We start from the raw sequence: 22,839 nt of genomic DNA, 5'->3' as shown, positions 1-22,839 counted from the left end.
CCAGTACACAGGTTAAGTTTCTATGAATTTCTTCTTTTGTTAGTGTATACATTGGTTTCACATCCAAGAAGATTCCTCTTGATGGGATCTATAAAATAGAAGTGATTGATCCTCATGGTCTGTGTATAAATACCACATTCACCTAACTTGGAGATCTACCATTCACTACCAATCCTCCATCACTCCTGAACGTATTGCAACTCCATATTTGCTCTATTTTATCATTTGTGATTTTTTTTGTTTCTGACACACACTCATCTTCATCCTCTCCCTATATCCTTGATTTTTTTAAATTTGATATTCCATTATAATATGGAAAAATCGTGTATCATAACCGCTTGATAGAACAAAACTGTGAATCCAAAGATTGCAATTCCTTCTGAGCACCAGTAATGTCTTCTCATGAAAGAAGGAAATACCGATTGTTCTGGAAACTGTTTTATGTGTGGGAGCAAATATATGCTTGTAATATTCTCAAGTAGGACATCATTAATTCAAATTTTTTACTGCCATAGTGGGAAGTGATACAGCAATAGTAAGACATTAAAATACAATGACGATCAAAAATATGCAAATAGCTGTAGGTTATTTACAGAGTTTATACAAAATGTGGAAGGCAGAAGGGAAATAAATCTGGAAGGCTTGAAGACAATTCCAATGTGGAAACAATATACACAAAACGAGGACGGACAATAATTCACCTGCAATGAGTGGCACTCCCACAAACTTCAACATCTAACAAATGCGTAGCTGCACTGATTTTCAGCCTTATTATGTCCACTGAACAAACACCATCGCACATTCAAACAGGGAGCAAAATGCTCACCTCTGCAACTGCTCTGTGTGCAGATCTGTGTGTGTGCGCGCACTACACATTGTTAACTAGCATGCAAGTGGTCATCTACCCCCAAGATGAAGACAGATGACCACTTTATTACAAATATTTTCCATACTTCGAGTGTTAAATGGTGGTTTTCAAATAACCACAATAATTTCTGTGCCTTGTCGTGCTGTGAAGTGCCACAGGCAGAGTTTAATGTAGGACAATGACTTCTGTAGTCCATATCATGGAGAATATTGTGGATGCTATGGGTATTCAATTAGCTGTTATGTGAATTGTCTGCTTTTACTGCAACCTGTAATAGTTGACAATATCCCTTTAAAAAACACATCATCAGCCACTCCAGCTACTTCTTTACTCAAACTGAGACACTCAATGTACACTGTCGACACGTATGTCTACAAGGTCTGATAACATCCCAGCTATGTGATATGACTCACCACTGCATTTCCCATGGCAATAACAATACTTTCTCTTCAACAGAGAACATATGTGTAATTCAACTGCTCAATTATGTACCTCATAAGAGGAGCAGTTAATCATGAGATGACCACTGTTAATTACCACAAAATAAGTAAGTGCTGTCCAGTTTTCCGCATGTTAAGCTGTCAACGACAATGAAAACACACTGGCAAAGATTGGTAAAGCACAGTACCTAACCAAAGTACACTCTCCAGCACAACAGCTGATAGCTTTAAAAGTTACTTCACTGCGAAGGCAATTCTGACCCCCCCTCCCCCAAAGCACTGCAGTACTACACATATGAAAACTTGCTCTGTAACATGTGCTCATTCAGCCTACTTCAATTTAAAATAATTTGTGTAACTCCAATTTACTTCCTTTTCATTGTGTCCAACATGAACGCTTTCTGTCTCCTCTTCATCTCCTTATCTCTTACCCTCAAGACTTATTCTCACCATTCCTAGCTGCTTCTTCCTTTGTGTTAGTCTTATCTTCTGCCCCTTACAGTTAAGAAATAATGTGTTCTTCCCTTGTACTATTGAGTAATAATTATTGCATAATACTTCCCAATTAATTTACATTTTTAATCAAACATAGGATTTATCTCATACCATAAGTAAAATGCTTGTTCTTCCAGTTTTTATAAAATGAGGACTGTTACGTACATATGCCAGAAAAGGTTTTGTTCAACTTTCAGTTTCACAAATGCTTTTGGGGGTGTTGAAACGTAACAGCCCACTGAGGCCTATTTAAAATGAACATTTCCCAGTCTAATTCAGGATCGCAAATGTAAACAAAATATGTAACTCGTCTAGAAAAACTTATAACTGAGAAAATAACTGTTTAATCTATTTCAGTTCAAAGTGTAGAAGCTCTGTAAATGAAGGGGATAATTCCCGTGACGGGAGTCTCCAGTAATTAATAGAAAATATACATGTATTATTGTAATTTCTTATTTGAGAGTTTATTCTCGAAAGAAATAACAGACATGTAATAATACCGTAGTGTTCTTACTGTTCTGAGCAGACATACATTTATATATGTATTTTGATATGAATGTAATAGAGGGAAACATTCCACGTGGGAAAAATATATCTAAAAACAAAGGTGATGTAACTTACCAAACGAAAGCGTTGGTATGTCGATAGACACGCAAACAAACACAAACACACACATTTTGTGTTTGTTTGTGTGTCTATCGACATACCAACGCTTTCGTTTGGTAAGTTGCATCATCTTTGTTTTTAGATATATATATATATATATATATATATATATGTATTTTATTTTACCAAACGAGAAAGTGCTGGTATGTTGATAGACACAATAAAAACACACACACACACACACACACACACACACACACACACACACACACACACACACACACACAAATATTCAAGCTTTCGCAACCCCGGGTTGCTTCATCAGGAAAGAGGGAAGGAGAGGGAAAGACGAAAGGATGTGGGTTTTAAGGGAGAGGGTAAGGAGTCATTCCAATCCCGGGAGCGGAAAGACTTACCTTAGGGGGAAAAAAGGACAGGTATACGCTCGATTGCTCGCGCGTGCCGCCCCCCCCCCCCCCACACACACACCCGCACATACACAGACACAGGCAGACATATATGTCTACCTGTGTCTGTATATGTGCAGATGGATGTGTGTGTGCGCGCGAGTGTATACCTGTCCTTTTTCCCCCCTAAGGTAAGCCTTTTCGCTCCCGGGATTGGAATGACTCTTTACCCTCTCCCTTAAAACCCACATCCTTTAAACAGCTCTAAAAAATGACAAAAAAATTAAAGCAAAAAATCTAAAAGAAGATCAAGATATAATTCTATAGTCTTTCCCTCTCCATCCCTCTTTCCTGATGAAGCAACCAGAGGTTGCAAAAGCTTGAATATATGTGTGTGTGTGTGTGTGTGTGTGTGTGTGTGTGTGTGTGTGTGTTTTATTGTGTCTATCAACATACCAGCACTTTCTCGTTTGGTAAGTAAAAGCATCTTTGGTTTTTTATATACATTTTTCCCACGTGGAATGTTTCCCTCTATTATATTCATATGTATGTATTTTCATTTTTTGTGTGAATTTTAATTGTTAATTAATCAAATGTTCATCTTAAACAATGCCGAGGATTGTTCGGGATTGTTAAGAAAGTATAAAGGGTGGCTGCCATGTTGGCAGAGTGAGTCAGTCTGGTTTTAGTTTCTGAGCAGCGAGCATGTAGCTGCTCTTTTTGTATTGTAAGTATTGTTTGCCTTTGTAATAATGCTTTAACTATTTTTTAAAAGTATAATAAATGTATTTAAAATAACATAATGCAAGAGGATTTTTAATTTCAACTTTTCTGAAGTTGGAATTTTACAGTAACTGTCTCCGGGACTTATGCTGTGACATATTGCCTGATACGATAAGTAAAACAACCCCTAAGAATGTTATAAAAGGAACATGTCAAAGATCTCAGAAATTTTTGTTTGTTGAAAATACTTTTCTTGAAAGTAGTCTCCCTTATGTATGCAAAGCTCTTCAGCTGTATTTGACTGCACCACTTACTTCTGCTATGGCAGAAATATCATATTTAAATTGAAACTAATAAGCATATCTTCAAAACTATGTTCGAAGTACTTTAGCAGTACTAAGAAATGTTCGAGAACTGGAAAAATATGTTTGCTTGAACTGAAGGCATTCTTTGTTCTATGGGGAACACATCAACTGGTGAGTTTATTTCACTATTACCTTGAATTACGGTATGTGAATGTTTCATGTTTTCATATCAAACAATGAAAACTCCAGGTTGGAATATCAACAATGTAGGACAAGACAGATTGCTACTTACCATAAAGATGGCACGTTAAGTTGCAGACAGGTACATTTAGAAGACTCTTACACGTAAGCTTTTGACCACAGCCTTTGTCAGAAAAAGCAGCTTTCACAGGTAGCCCAATCCGAGACAAGACTGTAATAGGAAGTGCTGGGTGGACGGATTGGGTAGGTCTTGTACCTGGGTTTTCCACAGGGATCTGATCCTTGTGGCACGCAGTTGGGACTGGGAGTGGCATAGTGATGGACTAAGATGTTGTGGAGGTTGGGTGGGCAATGGACCACCACTTTAGAACAGTTGGGAATGATTTCTGGTAGGATGTCCCTCATTTCAGGGCATGATGATAGATAATCAAAGCCATGGAGAAGGATGTGATTCAGTTGTTTCAGTCCAGGGGAGTATTGGATGAAATAGGGGGTGCTCCTTTGTGACTGGTTCTTGGTGATGGTGGGAGGATTGGAGGTGTGGGAAATGGCACAGGAGATCTGTTTGTGGACTGGAGGAGGAGGAGGAGGAGGAGGAGGAGGAGATTAGTGTTTAATGTTCTGTTAACAATTAGGTCATTAGAGGCAATGCACAAGCTCAGATTAGGGAAGGATTGGGAGGAAAATCAGCCCTGCCCTATCAAAGGAACCATCCCGACATTTGCCTGAAGCAATTTAGGGAAATCACGGGAAACCTAAACCAGGATGGCCAGTTGCAGGTTTGAACCGTTGTCATCCCGAATGCGAGCCCAGTGTGTTAACAACTGTGCCACCTTGCTTGCTGTTTGTCTGTGGACTAGGTCTGGGGAATAGTGCCTGTCTGTGTATGCCTTGGTGAGACCCTCACCATGACTGGGCAAGGGAGTTCTTGTCACTGCAGGTACTCCATCCCCATGTGGGCAGGTTGTATGGGAGTGATTTTTTGGTGTGAAAGGGATGGCAGCTGTCAAAATACTGATGCTACTGATGGTTTTAATGTGGACAGAGGTGTGGATGGAACCATCAGAGAGGAAGAGGTCAACATCTGGGAAGGTGGCATGCTGGGTTGACAAGGACCATGTGAAGCAGATGGGAGAAATAGTGTTATGGTTGTGAAGGAATGAAGATGGGTGTCTTGGCCATGAGTTCAAATCATGAAGACATCAGAATGAACATGAACAAGATTGGGTGTATGGCATTTTGGGAGTGTAGGGAAATCTCCTGTAGATGGCCCATAAACAGTTTGGCATTGGAGGGTGCCATGTGGATGCCCATGGCTGTGCCGAATATTTGTTTGTATGTTTTCCGTCAAAGGAAAAGTAGTTGTGGGTTAGGATAAAGTTAGTAAGGTGTATGAGGAATGAGATAGTGAGTTTGGATTCTGAAGAATGTTGGTAAAGGTAGTGTTCAATTGTAGTAAGAATATGGGTACAAGGGATGGAGTATGGGGAGATGGTGTCAACAGTGGTAGGTAGGAATCCAGGAGATAAAACGGGTGGGGATGGTGGAGAGTCTGTGAAGGAAGTGCTTGGTATCTTTGATGTGGGAGGCTAGATTACAGGCAATAGGTTAGATGTATTAGTCAATGGGGACCGAAATTCTTTCTGTGGGGGCACAATAACCAGCCACAATGGGGGCCAGGATTGTTGGGGTTTATGGATTTTGGGAGAGCCTGTAGAAGGTGGGTCTGCCGGGTATCATACAGGTGAGGAGGGAAATGGATTCAGGGAAGAGGTTCTGGGAAAGGCCTAAGACTTTTAGCGGGGACTGGAGGTTGTGTTGGACTTCTGGGGTGGGATCATTCTGGCAGGAGGAATCAGATAATCGGCATAGGCCTTCTGCCAGGTAGTTACTGTGATTCATAACAATAGTGGTGGCACCGTTGTCAGCATGACAGGATGACTACGTCATAATTTTGAATAAAAATCTCTCAGTGTCAGAATTTGTTTTCAGTTTGTGTATAGTTATTCTTTCTTCTGTGGAAAGACTAGTGAGACCAAGTTGGAGGTGAGGAATTCCTGGAAGGTGAACAGCGGGTGGATGGGAGGGAGGGAGGGACAGAGGGAGGATCACTTTTGGATGGTGGTATAAACTGAGAGAGGCAGGCTCTGGTGTTTGATTTAGGGTGGCTCTGGTTGGAGGGATTTGCAGCAAAGAAGTGTTTACTTTGCAGGCATCAAAACAAGGAGAGTAGGTCTCTGACAAGTCCAGCTTGGTTAAATTTGGATGTAAGCCTAAAGGTGATGCCTTTGCATAGGACAAACTTCTGTGGAGGCTGAGTTTTGGTGGAAAGGACTGTTTCGGCTTTGGATTTGGTAGAGTATTGGTAGAGAGTTTTGGGGGATGTGGCAAGTTTAAAAAGTCAGCTAGGCAGGATTTAGGTGCTACATGGGGTGCACAAGGAGGAACACTGTAGGTACGATAGGGGTTGGATAGTGGTGCCCTGAGGCGGCAACAGGATGCCAGCAGGTTGGATAACTTATGGAGGTGGTGCCTGGAATGCTCCTCCATGGGATTAAATTTCAGAGATGTAATGTATGTAGCAGAGATTGCACAGTAGCAGTATCTTGCAGAGGGAGGAGAGGTAGATCTGGGATACCTATGCCATGGAGATATGTTTTTGCAGTACAATGTTTGTGAGGGCCAGTGACTGGCAGAATGTGAAAAGGTGAAGGTCACTATGAAATGAGGGGTGGGATCCAGTGAAAGGAATTTTTATGGTTAAGGCATTGGGGGTGGGAATTCCAAGCTTTAGGCAGAATTTAAAAAATAGGATGTGGGATTGGGTTTTAACCAGGGAAAGGGATACTTTCTGAACTGGTGCAGAAAGAAGGAGCAGGGGTCCACTGCAGCAAGGTTGGCGTAAAGGAAATGGGAATGATGTACAAATGGGCAAAATAAGATGTTGATGGTTGTGAGAGGAGCCGGATAAGAGAAAAGATGCTTAAAAATACCTAAAGACACACAAAAACATGCACAGATACGCCAAGACACACCCAGATACGTAAAAATACATACAAATATGCAAAAACACGTAAAATGTATGAAACCATGTGAAACCACATAAAAATACCTTAAAAATATACAGAAATGTAGGTGCAAAGGAACAGATGAGCTATGGGACTATGTGTGTGTTGCAATAAGAGAAAAAAGGGGAAGGGAGTGGGTTTGGTTGAGGATCAAAAGTTCGTATGGCATGGGCAGCTGTGAACTACTTGAGAATGAGGGATGAAGTGGGATCAATAGGAATAAATGTAATTATCGGGGGGAAGAAACTGGGACATCAGATGCAGCATCAACAATCCATATGTCCATGAAGTCGTGCATTGTGCGCGAACTATTGTTGATGGAGTGTGGCTTGGGCTTTGATCACCTTATCATCATGCCCTGAAATCTTACAGATCTTTCCCACCCCTCCTAACGTGGTGTTCCATCGCCTACAACATCCTAGTCCATTCCTATGCCACTCCCAATCCAAACCACTTGCCTCAAGGGTCATATCCCTGTTGAAGAATCAAGTACAAGACCTAACCTGTCCACCCACCCTGTTCTTCCTATTCCAGTCCTGTCACAGGACTATCATACCCAATCAGAAGCTAGGTGACATATGAAAGAAGCCATGTCATATATCAACTCTGCTGCAATCACTGCACAGCTTTTTGTACTGTTATGACCACAAACCAGCTGTCCACCTGGATGAACAGCCACTGCCAAACTGTGGCCATTAGCAAAATAGACCACCCTGTGGCACAACATGAGCTGAAAATAAAATGCTTTATTTGAATGGCTGCTTCACTCCAAGCCATTTGGATCTTCATCTCCACCACCAGCTTTTCTGAAATGCACAGATGGGAGTTACCCTTACGACACATTCTACATGCCTGTAATTACCTGGCCTCAACCTACAGTAACATACTGTAGTAATCTTCTTGAACTGGACTTCTGTCTTATCACTGCTCAACATTCCAATGTACTGCACAGACACGAACTGATTGTTCCAGAAGAACTGACAGGCACACAGCACTTTGGATATAATTCACAGAATTTACAGAATCTAATTTCTGATTCACTGTGGTCTCAGTGCATGATAAATGATTCTTAAGGCTGCTAAGTAAGAGTTGTTCCTGCTTCTTCATCTTCTGTCCTTCAATTCTAACACAAACATGAACACGAACTTTGATCCCGAGACACGTCCTGCTATATTCATCATTTTATTTGGTCCGAAATCCTTTTTCCTTATTTTCTTCTGGGCAGTGTAAAAATTTCTCTTTCTTTCTTTCTCCTAACTTTCTGTCAATCTTCACCATATTTATTGGGACATTAAATGTGGATGCTGTTTTTCGCACTATACAGCTTCTTGGTTCTAGCGTCACAATCCATAGCTGTTCATTTAAATTTGATACACGCAACATCTAGTTGTTCCAACATATAGTCAAAATCAAGGCAGCTTTAGCATACATGGCTTGTACTTGATTGTATCACTTCATCCAGATCAGGGGTACTCTTAGGCTTAAGATCTACAACATGCAGTTTAGTCCATTTGGAGGACTACTGATTTAAAAATTTGTAATTGTTTAGCACGAAACAACACTGTAGCCAAAATTAATCATTTTAATTATATAAAAACATTAAGGCAATTCTCTCTCCATCAACAGTTGTAAACTTACTACTCAATTTTCAAGACATTACCCATGTGAAAAAATTACAATATACAGCATCAAATGGTTAAAAAAGTTTCGTGAGACTCTAGGCTTTGCATATCATTGCCAAGTTTATTATAATCTGGTAGATAATTTGTCAGAACCAACCTTACGTAGTCTGAAAGATGAGGATCAGTTAGTTTATTTCTACACATAGATTTCACAATGTTCATTATTGAACCAAAAATGATTAAACATATGATGACACTTTTACAATGTTAGGGTAGGTTTTCACACTCACTAATTTCCAAAAGTTATCTTCATTGTATTTCACTTTGTGGAAATGTCATTTTGAAATCCAATTATTTTCTGTTCAAGTTCAGTCCTAGTACAAGAGAAAAGAGCACTCATTTTACTTTAAATATATTCAACATCCAGCTTTTGGAAAAGTTTAGCGATGAATGCTAGAACATAACTGCCTTCAAAACTGAAAATCTGTTTTCAAACTTTGATGTTTGTTGACATTTCTGACTGTATTTGAGGACAGTGTTTCACAATTAATATCTGTAACTGTGCTATCCAAAGGTCAAGTCTTGCAGCAAACCCTGAGCACTCTCCCTGCTCACTGCAACCTCCACTCACAATGCACCAACTTCCAGTTCGCAAGCAGTAACTTCACCAGGCAAGGATGGAAGACGGTTGCTTGGCATGAGTATTAAGGGTGGTGAAACGCATATGAAGATGAAAGAGGTGAGACAAGTGTTGTCAGAGTTACTCCCTGCAAATCCGTGTGAAATGCTAATTGTCAACAAACTGGTATTTTACAAAAACAGATTTCTGACAAAGGATTTGAAAGACTGACTTATAAAACCATGGTAATTGACCGGTTGATTGCAATCGATGAGTTGAGCATCCCTGATCTACATCAAAACAACAGTGATCTGAATTTTGTTACTGACAACAGCTTGTTCAGAGGATCTTCCACTTTGCATAACCACACAAATCTCCACTGCTAAGATTCAGAATGTGTGTGCAATTCCTACCTGAAGTTTCTAATGTTTGACACGCAAAACTCACACACAAATGACCACTGTCTGCACACCGAGCCTCAGATAGAAGTGTGTGTGTGTGTGTGTGTGTGTGTGTGTGTGTGTGTGTGTGTGTGTCGTCATTATTCCATCCTGGATTTTTCACTGTTTCTAGTAGAGGTGTAGCAGTTTCCCCATCATCTTAAAGGCACCTGCAAGCCTGAAGGGTTGTGTACAGTGAAAAGTGTGAAGAGATTCAATGAATAGTGTGTTATTTTTCCATGTTAAAAGGTGTACAACTTTGCTTCCGCCGTTTGACGATAGGTGGCGACAACGGTAATTTGCGGACGTAAGAAACAGATCGCAGACGTCAGGCAGTTAGCTTGGACTCGGTCAACATAACCCTATTCAAACATTAGTTGATTTGTGTCTGCATCATAAAGTTGTTCTTGACTGAAAATGTAAATTTACGAGCCTAATTCTCATAATTAAAGGGAGGTGTTACTATTTCGTTTCAATATAAAGAAAACAGCGGCTGAGTCCCATCGAATGCTCTCAAGTATGTATGGTAAGGAAGCTATTAGTGAAAGAACGTGTAACGAGTAGTTTCAATGCTTCAAGAACAGTGATTTTACCGCTGTAGACCGGCATAGTGGTGGAAGAGAGAATGTTATCGAAGAAGCAGAATTGGAGACATTGCTGAGTGAAGACTCGCGTCAAACTCAAGAAGAAATGGCACAATTAGTGGGAGTGACACAGCAAGCCATTTCAAAATATCTCAAGGCTATGGGCATGATTCAGAAAGAAGGAACTTGGGTCCTGTTTGAGCTGAAATCAAGAGACGTTGAACAGCGTTTGTGAACAGTTGCTTCAGAGGCAAAAACGGAAGAGATTTCTGCATCGCGTTGAGACCGTGGACAAACAATGGGCTCATTATGATAGCCCTAAATGCAAAAATTCATGGGGATATCCCAGCCATGCTTCCATGTCGACGACCAAGCCAAATATTCACAACTCCAAGATCATGCTCCGCATTTGGTGGGACCAGCTCGGCGTCATGTACTATGAGCTCTTAAAATCAAGTGAAACAATCACAGGTGCTCGTTATGGAACACAATTAATGCGTTAGAGGAGAGAATTAAAAGACAAATGGCCGCAACACAGCGGGAGGCACGATAAAGTGATTTTGTAGCACGACAATGCTCGACCCTATGTTGCAAAAGGGGTCAAAACATACTTGGAAACGTTAAAATGGGAAGTCCTACCCCACCTGCCGTATTCTCCAGAAATTGCTCCCTCTGACTATCACCTGTTTAGATAAATGACATATGGCCTGGCTGACCAACACTTCCGATCTCATGAAGAAGTCACAAATTGGATAGATTCGTGGATTGTTTCAAAAGATGAACAATTTTTTCGACACAGGATTCATACACTGCCTGAAAGATGGGAGAAAGTAGTGGCTAGCGATGGAAAATACTTTGAATGATACATGTGTAACCAATTTGTTTCATTAAAGCCTCAAATGTTGGGGAAAAAACAGCGGAAGCTAAGTTTTACACCTTGTACTAAGCAAACTTATTCCAATCTAACCAAGCAAACTTATTCCAAATATGTAAAAACATTAAGAACTGTACATTAGGTATAACTGGCTGAGGCAGGTCCCTATAGATGAGTCTGCATATATTGATCACTGGCAGTCACAGTGGGCTGGACGCAGCAGCTTCAGGCATCTACCTCATCCAAAAGTGCATCGTGATTCTGTAAACAACTCTGTGGTGATGTCTCGGTGTTGTCACAGCTCCACAAATGGGTGCCATTTTCACCTGTAGCAGCTTGCACTTTGCAGTTAAAAGCTGTCAACAACGCTGCAAGCCATCCTGTTCTTCTTACGCCATTTTGACTACAGTGCACTTACTAAGATACAGGGGTCGGATTTGGGAGGATGGAGGTTCATGCTCTGTCTGGCAAGCCTGGTTTAGGTGGAGGTTCATGCTCTGGCAAGCCTGGTTTAGGTGGAGGTTCATGCTCTGTCTAACAAGCCTGGTTTAGGTTTTCACTACAGCCAAGCCCTGTGTTTCTAAATTTGTATGTCAACATAAATTACTCTTGTTTTACTTGAATTTAACCAAGAGATGCTATATCATTGCAAAATGACCCTTGAACAACTAAGTTATTGAAATTGAAACGAGGCTTGTGGTTCACCACCTAGAAAATATATGTGGGTGATGACTGAGGTTTTAAGTCTTACAATGTTTTGCACATGCTAGTCATCTTGCAACCAGAGGTTCTGGGAAGTTTCTTAATGGGGAAACTATCGTCTCAAAAATATTGAACAACGACGTCAGAAAATATATAGGCCTAAATAAACTATAACAAACCATGTACAGATTATAAATGACCATCAAAGCAAGAAACTTACCTGCATACCGCCTTCTTCATCAGCGAGTGCTGGCATAAGCACATTGCGCCTTTTGAATAATTGTTGTTCACGTTTTTGTTTCCGCAACTGAACACCTTCCTCTTCTCTTCGACGCCGCAATTCTTGGGAATCCAATCCCACATTTTTGTAGCGATATTTGTGAGTAGGCCCCGACATCTATAAAAAGACCGATGTTATGGTTAGAACCAACTTCGGGAAAAGTTTCAATGAGAATGCTTTTTACCCCACAGCATCCGACACATCTATTAATACTTTAACCTCTCAACAAAATGTGACTGTCAATTTGTTAAAAGGCTTGATGACTCACGAGGTCAACAGTCACTTATTGATTTTTATCGACAGAAATATTCACAGTTGCCTGAACCACGATACTTCAATATTCGTCAGGTAAACAGTACTACTGCTACTACGACACTGATTAACGTGCTGCAGCAGTTTCTGCAAAATGGTTTTGTCACTCGCGTACAGCTGACATTCACACTGTCCACAGGCCTAAAATTACACGCAATTTCACACAATTTCCTATTTTTTCCCTAAGTTCAGCAGTCTCCTTAATACTTGCACAGCGTTAAGAGAATCTTGTTAGACTCCAATATTTACCTTTTATCGTGTTACTAAGCGAGATTTATAAGAAGAATATATCATAGAAAATTTCTTCCGCAGCTTTCAACTTCAAGGCCCTTCGCTTCCAGGGGCTCATGGGTATTCTCTTTCGGTGTACGAGATTTAAGTAAAAATGGCAGCCTCCTCTACCGTAGAATGTGGCGATTTTCTAGAATTCCAGGTAAAATATAGATATGTTTGCAGTGACTGTGGGTAACGCGTTAGTTGAAGGTAAAATAGGCGCTTTTCTTTGAGACAAGCACTTTATATTGTTACAGTTTCTTAGTTACACGGACCGGAATACATAACCTACAAAGACAAGCTACCAAAGAGCTTATCACTTTGTAGCCTGTGTAGGCGGCGCGTGAATGTGATGTGGAAGTACTCCGGTGTTTCTACTATGTTGTGCTTGACTAAAGGCCTTGATAAGCATATAGAATTGAAAAACAATAAGTGAATCACATAAGAATTTTAAAATAAATGACAAAAACGGTAAACAAATAAGTGTTTTGTTTACTCAGCCACTGTAGTGGTATTCGTGTCTAAAGTCCACTGTATGGTACCCAGGTCCAAATTCCGGCTAAGTTAAAATGTCTTGAAACAGCTAAAATGCGCCACCTGTTCGTTGTAGCATTCTCGATTTAAAAAAATGTTTTTTTCCGAGTAACATGAATATGTTTTCCCATTGTACATTGTCTTCGTTGTCTCAAAGCATTTACACGCAGATTTATATAATAGATATTTAAGGTACCGCTCCATTGACGATATGTTTCCACCCTTAAATATAGAGCTTCACGTTCAGTTTGGGAAAGAAGTTAGATGTTTACGAAGTTTATCCCCTGCAGTATGCGACGAGCTGACTGCTCCTTGTTTAGGTTGGTGGAGAGCAAAAACTTTGGTATTTTTATTACAGCATGTTCCAGTTTTTGTTTTACGGTGTCATGTGCCCACTGCCATTGCATAATTTAAGTTTGAAGACAGCATTCGCTATGGAGATTGTTTGCAATTCAAATTTCCCTTGAAACAGCAATAATCTAAAGAGAAAGTACTTACTCTCAGGATGAGAAATGTGTTGCAGATAGACACACAAAGAGTAAAAGAGACACACTGCATAACTTTTGGAACTAATAGTTCGTTCGTCAGGAAGCTCTACCCATGTTCTCACTAAATGTGGATCCCTCACACACTGAGGCTTGGATGACCTGATCTTTTTTAACTTTTCCGAAAATGTCCCCCTCTCTCCTCTCTGAAAAAGGACTATTAGTTCTGGAAGCTAGGTGGATGTATAAGAAACTTATTTCACCTATATTTTGGTGATATTGCACCTTTGCAAAACTACATTACATGTATTTTTGCTTGATGCTCCAAAGAAGGTATCTCGAACAGAATGACCTCCATGCCAACCAGCTTGGCTCCAAAAAAATTGGTCATGCTAAACCCAGATCGCATTTTCTCACATAACATATGGAAAGCCAAAGATCAAGGCAGTTAGGTAGATTCAATATTTTTTGGATAAAGTGAAAAGCATTTGATTCAGTTTCACAACAATTAATAACGAAAGTACAATCAAACAACAATCTGTTGATATCGCCGCAAAAGCCTGAAGAATTACAGTCAAAAGGGCTATCAAATGAAATTTGTGACTAGATTGAGAATTTTGTGGTAAGGAGGACACAGCATGTTATCTTGGATGAAGAATCACTAACAGATGTAGAATTGATTGCACCGTTCATATTGTATATTAATGACATCACAGACAATATTAATAGTAACCTCGAACGTTTTGCAGGTGATGAAGTTATCTACAGCGAAGTTCTGTCTGTAGTAAAAAATGAAAATACATAGTATATATGATAATAATATCAGCAAGTCACATTTAGAATCAGTATTATATTCAAATACCTACGTATATGAAACAACTTGCAGGAAAAAATGATAAGATATGCTCAGTTCTAGAAGAACCAGTTGTCAGACTTCGGTTCATTAGTAGGATAGTGGGAGAATGTGATCAGTTTGGAAAGGAGGTCACTTACAAAATCTCGTGTGATTCTGCCTTGAATAATTCTCAAATCTATGGGACCCACATCAGATAATACTAACAGGACATTGAATGTACACAAAGAAGGGCAACACAAAAGGTTTGTTTGACGCATGGGAGGATGTCGCAGAGATGCAGAAAAACCTGAAATGACAGACACTTGAGGAGAGATGCAAACTACACTGCAAAAGCTTGTGTACAAAGTCGAAGAACCAGCTTTAAGTGAAGAATCTAGGAATACTCTATAACCCTATACATATATCACTCCTGTATACAGGTGAAGACCACATCAAGGCATTTCAGCATTCATCTATCCTACATCCAGTATGTGAATGGAACACAAAGAAGCCCTAATAAGTGGTCTAGTGGAAAGTACACTCTGTTGTGCAATTACAGTGGTTTACAGAGTGTAGGTATAAATGTAGAAATGTGTGTCAGTGCAGTTGTGTGAGCCTCAGCTGGTGCACATTGAAACATTTGAAGCCTGAAACAAAAAACAAGTAATTAGTGTCATTCATCAAGCACATATATAGGACAATGGGCTAATTACTTCTGTAATGATTGGCTCATGTAGTTTGGAAGAAAAACTAAGCTTGTATATTTAAGAAGCATATTGAGAGCTCTTAAATTGTATGAACTACATAAAAAAAAAAAAAAAAAAAAAAAAAAAAAGCACCACGTGCATATCTGCAAACTTGTGGGATTAAATTTACTGTTAAGACAAAGAAACTAACTAAAATAAAGCCAGTTTGTTTGAATGTGCCATCTGTGAAATCAAAGTTTGCTGCTATGTAACATTCAGTCCCAAGTTGCTCCACTTGTAACATTTATGGATCCTCCTCGACCTGCTGCCCACAAGGTAGTTGGGATAAGACACTCGAGCCTGTCTCATTCTCTGATGATGGCCCTCCTGAGTTCATCTAATGTGTGAAGAGGGTACCTGTGACAATGCTTGCAAGCATCAACTGATCTCAGTTGTGCTCAATCATCTTCGTGTCAGCAAATACCACAAGCCATTCCATTTGGGTTTCTCCTAACAACCTGGCACCATTGATTCAGATTCCAATCTAGATATTCCCTTGCGCACAATCTACACATGTAATTATGCTGCCGAATTGTTCTGTTGTTCATAATGTATGCCTGGAGAACAAGTTGATAGTGGAGGTGGTTGTCTACTGGTTGGGTCAACAAAGCCCTTCCAGTTGACTCCAAAAAGGCAACGTGCAGTTCTGCTGCATTCTCTCTCTTCTGACTGGTTTATTGCGATCCTCCACTAATTCCTTTCTTATGCCAACATATTCATCTCTAGAGTAGCACTTGCGACCTACATCTTCAATTATTTGCTGGATGTATTCCAATCTCTGTCTTCCTACACAGCTTTTACCCGGTACAGCTGCCTCTAGCACCATAAAAGTTATTTCGTGATGTCATTAACAGGTGTCCTATCATTCTGCTCCTTCTTCCCTTGGAAGGGTTTTCCACATATTTCTTTCCTTGTCGATTCTTCAGAGAACCTCCACATTCTGTACTTTTTCAGTCCACTTAATTTTCAATATTCTTCTGTTTCACTACCAGACAATGCTGTGCTCCAGTCTCAGAAATTTTTTCCTAAAATTAATGCCTATTTTTGATACTAGGGGGCTTCCTTTGGCCAGGTATGCATTTATGGCCATTACTAGTCTGCTATTTATGACCTCCTTGTGCCACCTGTTGTGGATTATTTTGTTCCCTTGGTAGCAGAGTTCCTTAACTTCATCTACTTTGTGATCACTAATTATGATTTTAATGTTCTTATTGTTCTCACTCATGCTACTTCACATTACCTCTGCCTTTCTTCAATGTACTCTCAATACGTAAGCTGTACTCATTAGACAGTTCATTCCATTCAGCAAATCATGTAATTCTTCTTCACTTTCACAGAGAATAGTAATGTCATCAGAAAGTCTTGTCATCGATATCCTGTCACCATCAATTTCAATTCCACTCTCGAACCTTTTTTTTATCTTTGTTATTTCTTCTTTGATGTATCAGTTGACTACTTCCCTGTCTTACAGCCCTTTAATCTGAGCATTTCATTCTTGTTCTTCTACTCTTATCGCCCCTCTTGGCTCTTGTAGGTATTGTGTATTGCCCATGTTTCATTGTAGGGTATCCTTATTTTTCTCAATATTTCAAAAATCTGCCATCATTTAACATTGTTGAAAGCTTTTTCAAGGTCAACAAATCTACATCTCTACCCTACAAACTATCGTGAAATGCATGGCAGAGGGTATGTCCCATTGAATCAGTTATTAGGGTTTCTTCCCATTCCGTTCACATATGGAGCATGGGAAGAATGATTTTTCAAATGCCTCTGTGCATACAGTGATTATTCTAACCTTATCCTCATGATTCCTGTGTTAGGACTATATAGGGGGTTGTATATTCCTAGAGTCATCATGTGAAGCTTGTTCTTGAAACTTTGCTAAAAGACATTCTCGGGATAGTTTACATCTATCTTCAAGAGTCTTCCAGTTCAGTTTGTTCAATATCTCTGTGACTCTCCCACACATAAAAAAGGAACCTGTGACCATTTGTGCTGCCCTTCTCTGTACAGGGTATTTCAAAATGAGCCCGCGTCTGGCCATCCTGATTTAGGTTTTCCGTGATTTCCCTAAATCACTCCAGGCAAATGCTGGGATGGTTCCTCTGAAATGGCACGGCCAACTTCCTTCCCCATCCTTCCCTAATCCTATGAGACCGATGACCACGCTGTCTGGTCTCCTTCCCCAAAACCAACCAACCAACCAACCAATCAAAATGAATATATGGATTTTATGGCTTTGTATCACATATTACATTCACCTTACAATTATAAATAATACAGCAGAGTCCCACTAATCCGAACCCCAGTAATCCGAACGTTCAGTAAATCTGAACATGAAAAATGTTAGTCTAACTTTTGAAAACTGTGCAGTAAATTGCTGTACGTACACAGTATTTTAATTTACACTGTACAGTAAACATATATTACAAAAGTTGTCAAGAAAACATTGGGTTTAAACAATGCATAACAATGAAAGAAAAGCTGTCAAACTTACTAAAATACAGCGGACATTTTCTCCCTACTTTTTAGATGACAAAAACTGTCATTGTTTTTTGGCTTAATGAAGACAGTGTATTATATGATGCATAGTTGCACCATTGTCTCATAAACATCAAATCAGCAGGTGAAGTAGTGGGCTGTTGCTCCAAATAACATAGTGTGAGGTCAAGGGCTTCAGCTGCGTCACTGTGTGGCACCAGCTCTCCTTTGTCGCTTTCTGGCTCATTGTCACTTCTGTCACAGCAGTCCACTTCTTCCTGGTCTTGAGTCACAGCAGCAACTAAATCAGCGTCAGTAAGGTTCTGCACACATGCCCCATCCACTGCAATCCACTCATCTACGTCTCCTTCACTAGCTTCTTCACATCCAGGGTTTGTCTGTATCATTTGTAGTAGATTTTCCTCTTCATTTTCACCTAGGTTGTCCTGAAATTCAAGAGATGTCCACAGTTTTCTCCACGATTTCCTCAGAGTTTTTTCTGAAATATTCTGCCATGCCTCAGCTGCCCAATAAACAACATCCTTCACATGGGTCTTTTTTATTTTGCCCTCTAAAGGAATGCCATCATCTTGGATCAGCATTCTTAAGAATTGTTTTCTGTAAATCAGTTTTAATTTTGCAGTACGCCCTGGCCCATCGGCTGTAGAAGTGGTGTAACTTCTGCCACAATTTCTCCATCGCATAATTGCTCACTGCTGGGGTGAGATGGCGCGTTATCAATCAAAAGTATTCCACAGGGAGACAAATGATTTTCCATAGAAAACCATTGACAAGGGGGAACAAACTGGCCATGAAACCATTCTTTGAACAGCTTACCATCCATCCATGCTTTTTTCTGGTTGCAATAATATACAGGCAGGGACTTCATGTTGCAGTTCTTAAAAGCTCTGGGCCTAGCAGATTTACTGATCAGCATTAAAGGCAGCTTGTGATTGCCAGCAGCGTTGCTGCACGCTAATAAAGTCACATGATCATTGCACATTTTAAAACCAGGAGAATGGTCTTCTGCTTTTGATGCCAGGCTTTTTGTTGATAGTGCCTTAAAATTAAGGCCAATCGTGTCAGCGTTATAAATTTGTTGGGGAGAATACTTTCCCTCTCTTATCATTTTTTCAAACTCACCCAAGTATTCCTTCACTGCATCACGGTCAGAAGAAAGCTTCTCTCCAGTAATTGTTAGCTGACGGATTCCATGACGTTTTTCGAATCTGTCCGACCAACCCATACTCGCACTAAAAGACTCATCACCATTCATTAACTTCTTCAGGTAAATAGCCTTCTCCTGAACCAGTACTCCACTCAAAGGAGTTCCCCTTTCTCTTTCCTGCATAAACCTAAGGAAAAGAGCTTCATCCACTTTACTGTACTGGGACTGTTTCAAAGTCTGCCAACTTTCGAGTGTTTTTCATGAAGGCTTGCACAGGACTGTTCAAGCTTCACTCAGTTCTTCTTCCAATCACAAATGGTTGCTTTACCAACACCCAGTTCCATTGCCCGTTTAGATACATTCTCACCATTGTCTATCCACTTCAAAGCATTCAGATTTTCTTTGAGAGTTAACATTGCATGTTTCCATTTACTCATGATGAAAATACATACACCACTACACTTCTAACAGATGTTAGACTGAAATGGTCTATAGACGTTACTGGCTCTTTGTGATTGAGTACCAATCATAGTTATCTTTACTCAGTTAGGTCCTAGAGGTAGTAGTACCCTGATACATAATGTAACATGAAGCTAAATAAACATATACCTGACCTGTTGTAAACAGAGTTTCTGATTTCAGAATGAAATTTTCACTCTGCAGCAGAGTGTGCACTGATATGAAACTTCCTGGCAGGTTAAAACAGTGTGCCGGACTGAGACTCGAACTCGGGACCTTTGCCTTCCGCAGGCAAGTGCTCTACCATCTGAGAGTGTGACTCACGACCCATCCTCACAGCTTCAATTCTACCAGTACCTCATCTCCTACCTCCCAAATTTCACAGAAGCTCTTCTGCAAACCTTGCAGAACTAGCACTCCTGGTAGAAAGGATATTGCGGAGACATGGCTTAGCTACAGCCTGGGGGATGTTTCCAGAATGAAATTTTCACTCTGCAGCGGAGTGTGCACTGATATGAAATTTCCTGGTAGATTAAAACTGTGTGCTGGACCGAGACTCAAACTCAGGACCTTTGCCTTTTGTGGGCAAGTGCTCTACTATCTGAGCTACCCAAGCACAACACATGACCTGTCCTCACAGCTTTCGGCCAGAAGGCCTTCTTCTGAAATGTACAGTATAAACACAAACATTCACGCAAATACAGCTCACACACTCATGACCACTGTCTCTAGCTGCCAAAATGTTGACAATTTTGAAGTTCACAGTAAGGTAAACATTGATATTAACATTCAACATATTTATGAATAAACTTTAAATTAAAATAAAAAATTAAATACAGTACTGGGGAAAAGTAAATGAAAGATTACTGTCTCTTCAGAAAAGCGTATTAATTCTGTAAAATATTCCAATTTAGTAATGACACAAAAATACTTCCATAATACTATAACACATTGTTCTTTTTTCTTCTTAAGTTGAGAAGATGTTCTCATTTTCTACCTGAAACTGATAACTCTGAAAATAAATGTGAAATATTGCTATAATGAGATTCATGAAAAGTAGACATGAAGGATGAAATTATTTCTGTTAAGAGGAATGAGAAAGTTATGAGTACAGTCCATTTGTAACAAATACAAGGGTTGACTGAAAGGTAATGCCTCCACATTCGTAACTCTTCAATAGTTGGCAACGTTGGTTTGCAGCAGGTACTGGTTGTTCTGTAGCCTCTTCTCTGCAGCTCCAGTTGGTGGGAAGCCTTAGCATTGAATGGTTGTATTGTTGCAGTGTAAAGTATGGAACCATGCACAGGCGGACGGTCAGTGCGATTTAAGTTACATGCAGTCATTGAATTCTTGACAGCAGAAGGTGTCACCCCAAAGGAGATTCATCAGAGAATGAGAGCAGTTTATGGTGACTGTGTTGATGCGAGTAATGTGCATCATTGGGCGAGTAAGTTTAAAGATATTGAGGTGGGAACGTCTAACCTGCATGACAAACAAATAGATGGACGTCCTGTGACAGCCACCACCGAGTTTCACAAGCAAAATGTTGACAGATTGATTCAGGACGATCGTCGTATCACTCAGAGAGAAATTGCAAGCACAATCGGCATTTCACAAGAACGTTTGGGTCACATTATTGGGGCACATTATCGGAAGATCTGTGCACGGTGGGTACCCCGGATGCTGACTCCTGAAATGAAAACACACAGACTTGAAATTTACCAGGAACTCCTCTCGCGTTATGAGAATGAAGATGATGCCTTTCTCCATTCAATTGTGACAGGAGACGAAATGAGGGTACACCATTATGACCTGGAGATGAAAAGTCAGTCTATGGAATATCAACACAAAGACTTGCCCCGGAAAAAGAAATTCAAGATGCAGCCCTCAGCTGGAAAAATTATGGCCACAATGTTCTGGGATGCAGATGGTGTTATCCAAGTTGACTTCCTTGATTGTGGAACAACAATAAATTCAGAGCATTACATCACAACGCTGTGAACTCTGAAACGATGGCTAACAAGGGTCCGAAAGGAAAAGGGAAATGTTTTCCTGCAGCACGACAATGCCAAACCACACACTTCATGTGCCACCACAGCAGAACTTCAGAGACCGACTCTCATCATCATACGGCATCCTCCACACAGTCCAGATTTAGCACCGACTGACTTCCATCTGTTCCCAATAATGAAAGACAATCTTTGGGGACATCATCATGCTTCTGATAAAGACGTTGAGAGAACTGTGAGACTTTGGTTGTGGAAACGGAGTGTCAACTTCTTCTGTGACGGCTTCAGAAAACTTGTTCATTGTTGGCAGAAATGTATCCAATTGGCTGGTGATTATGCAGAAAAGTGAATATTGGTAATTAAAAATCACATTCGAAGGATTATTTTTGCATTTGATTTATTAAAATATTCCCATCCAAACCCAATTAACGAAATTGAAGGCATTACTTTTAATTCAACCCTCATACGTTGATAGAAGTTGTGACTACATATACTACAAATTGCAGTCATAACAATAATTGTAACTATTACTTCATAAAACAATTACCAAGTGTTTGCAGGGAATAAAGGTTGTGACAAAGCAGGTGGATTCCATGTAGCTGTTAATTATCCACCCCCCACCCCCACGCCAATTTTTTTTGCAAATATCATTGATATGATAATTTATATGGCACATACACAATACTAAAAACTGTGAATATTAATCAGAGCTTAGCTAATGTAACTTTATTGTCCATTATATTCTTTTGATTAATTAGAACTCATAAGTGTGATTAGTTTACCTGAAAACTGAACACTAGAAATACCAGTAATTTCAAACTTCCTGACAATGTAGATGAAAAAGCCATGTAAAGAATGGTAGCATTTATACTTCTTTGGAAATACGTTAGCAACTTTTGCACTCATTTAATTCTGGAGTAATTAGCATTCACAGTTAAAACATTGTTATTGAAACAGAATAAGATATTTTAGAAAAATAGACAGCGTAATTCTATAGTCATTATTGTTGTATCCAAAAGTTCAAATTCAGAAGTGTCTCCCTCCACTGTTCAGTTAATCAGATGCATAAATGTTTAATTGTAATTTGTAAAAGCCAGTGAATGACAATAGATAAATGTAACTCTAATTATTGTAATTTTATAAAAGAGAAGCTGCTGGAAGCCATTTTAGTCAGCCTGTGGAAGATTATGAAATGTGCAAGGTCTATGTCCGCTGATAAGGGAAATGTACCAAAGATGCTCTGGCATCAGTTATAAGTCAGGAAATGTATTGTATTTTATATAAATTCTGTATTTGAGAGTTT

The 22,839-nt window shown here is 39.8% G+C and overlaps 2 protein-coding genes across 6 annotated transcripts in view; one reads left to right on the top strand and one right to left on the bottom strand.

The window, feature by feature from the left end:
• LOC126244684 (importin subunit alpha-7) overlaps positions 1–12,954 on the bottom strand; it is a 57,541-nt gene extending 44,587 nt beyond the window's left edge. Inside the window, exons 1-2 of one of the 2 annotated variants that reach the window (XM_049948258.1) lie at positions 12,796–12,954; positions 12,175–12,351 (exon numbers count right to left, since the gene is read on the bottom strand). In XM_049948258.1, the coding sequence (XP_049804215.1) occupies positions 12,175–12,351 (177 nt within the window). In that variant the 5' untranslated portion in view covers positions 12,796–12,954. Of the gene's footprint in view, positions 1–12,174; positions 12,352–12,502; positions 12,660–12,795 lie in introns of those variants that run through there. The other variant, XM_049948259.1, reaches the window with a different exon arrangement.
• Positions 12,869–22,839, top strand: part of LOC126244710 (protein MIX23) — a 28,749-nt gene continuing 18,778 nt past the window's right edge. The window contains exon 1 of one of the 4 annotated variants that reach the window (XM_049948260.1): positions 12,869–12,979. In XM_049948260.1, the coding sequence (XP_049804217.1) occupies positions 12,932–12,979 (48 nt within the window). In that variant the 5' untranslated portion in view covers positions 12,869–12,931. Of the gene's footprint in view, positions 12,980–13,160; positions 13,252–22,839 lie in introns of those variants that run through there. The other 3 variants (XM_049948261.1, XM_049948262.1, XM_049948263.1) reach the window with 3 other exon arrangements.

This window comes from Schistocerca nitens, chromosome 1 (assembly GCF_023898315.1).
Source record: "Schistocerca nitens isolate TAMUIC-IGC-003100 chromosome 1, iqSchNite1.1, whole genome shotgun sequence".
NCBI classification, from domain to species: domain Eukaryota; kingdom Metazoa; phylum Arthropoda; class Insecta; order Orthoptera; family Acrididae; genus Schistocerca; species Schistocerca nitens.
Note: the sequence above shows the minus strand (reverse complement) of the source record. Positions and strands in the feature narration are given on the sequence as shown.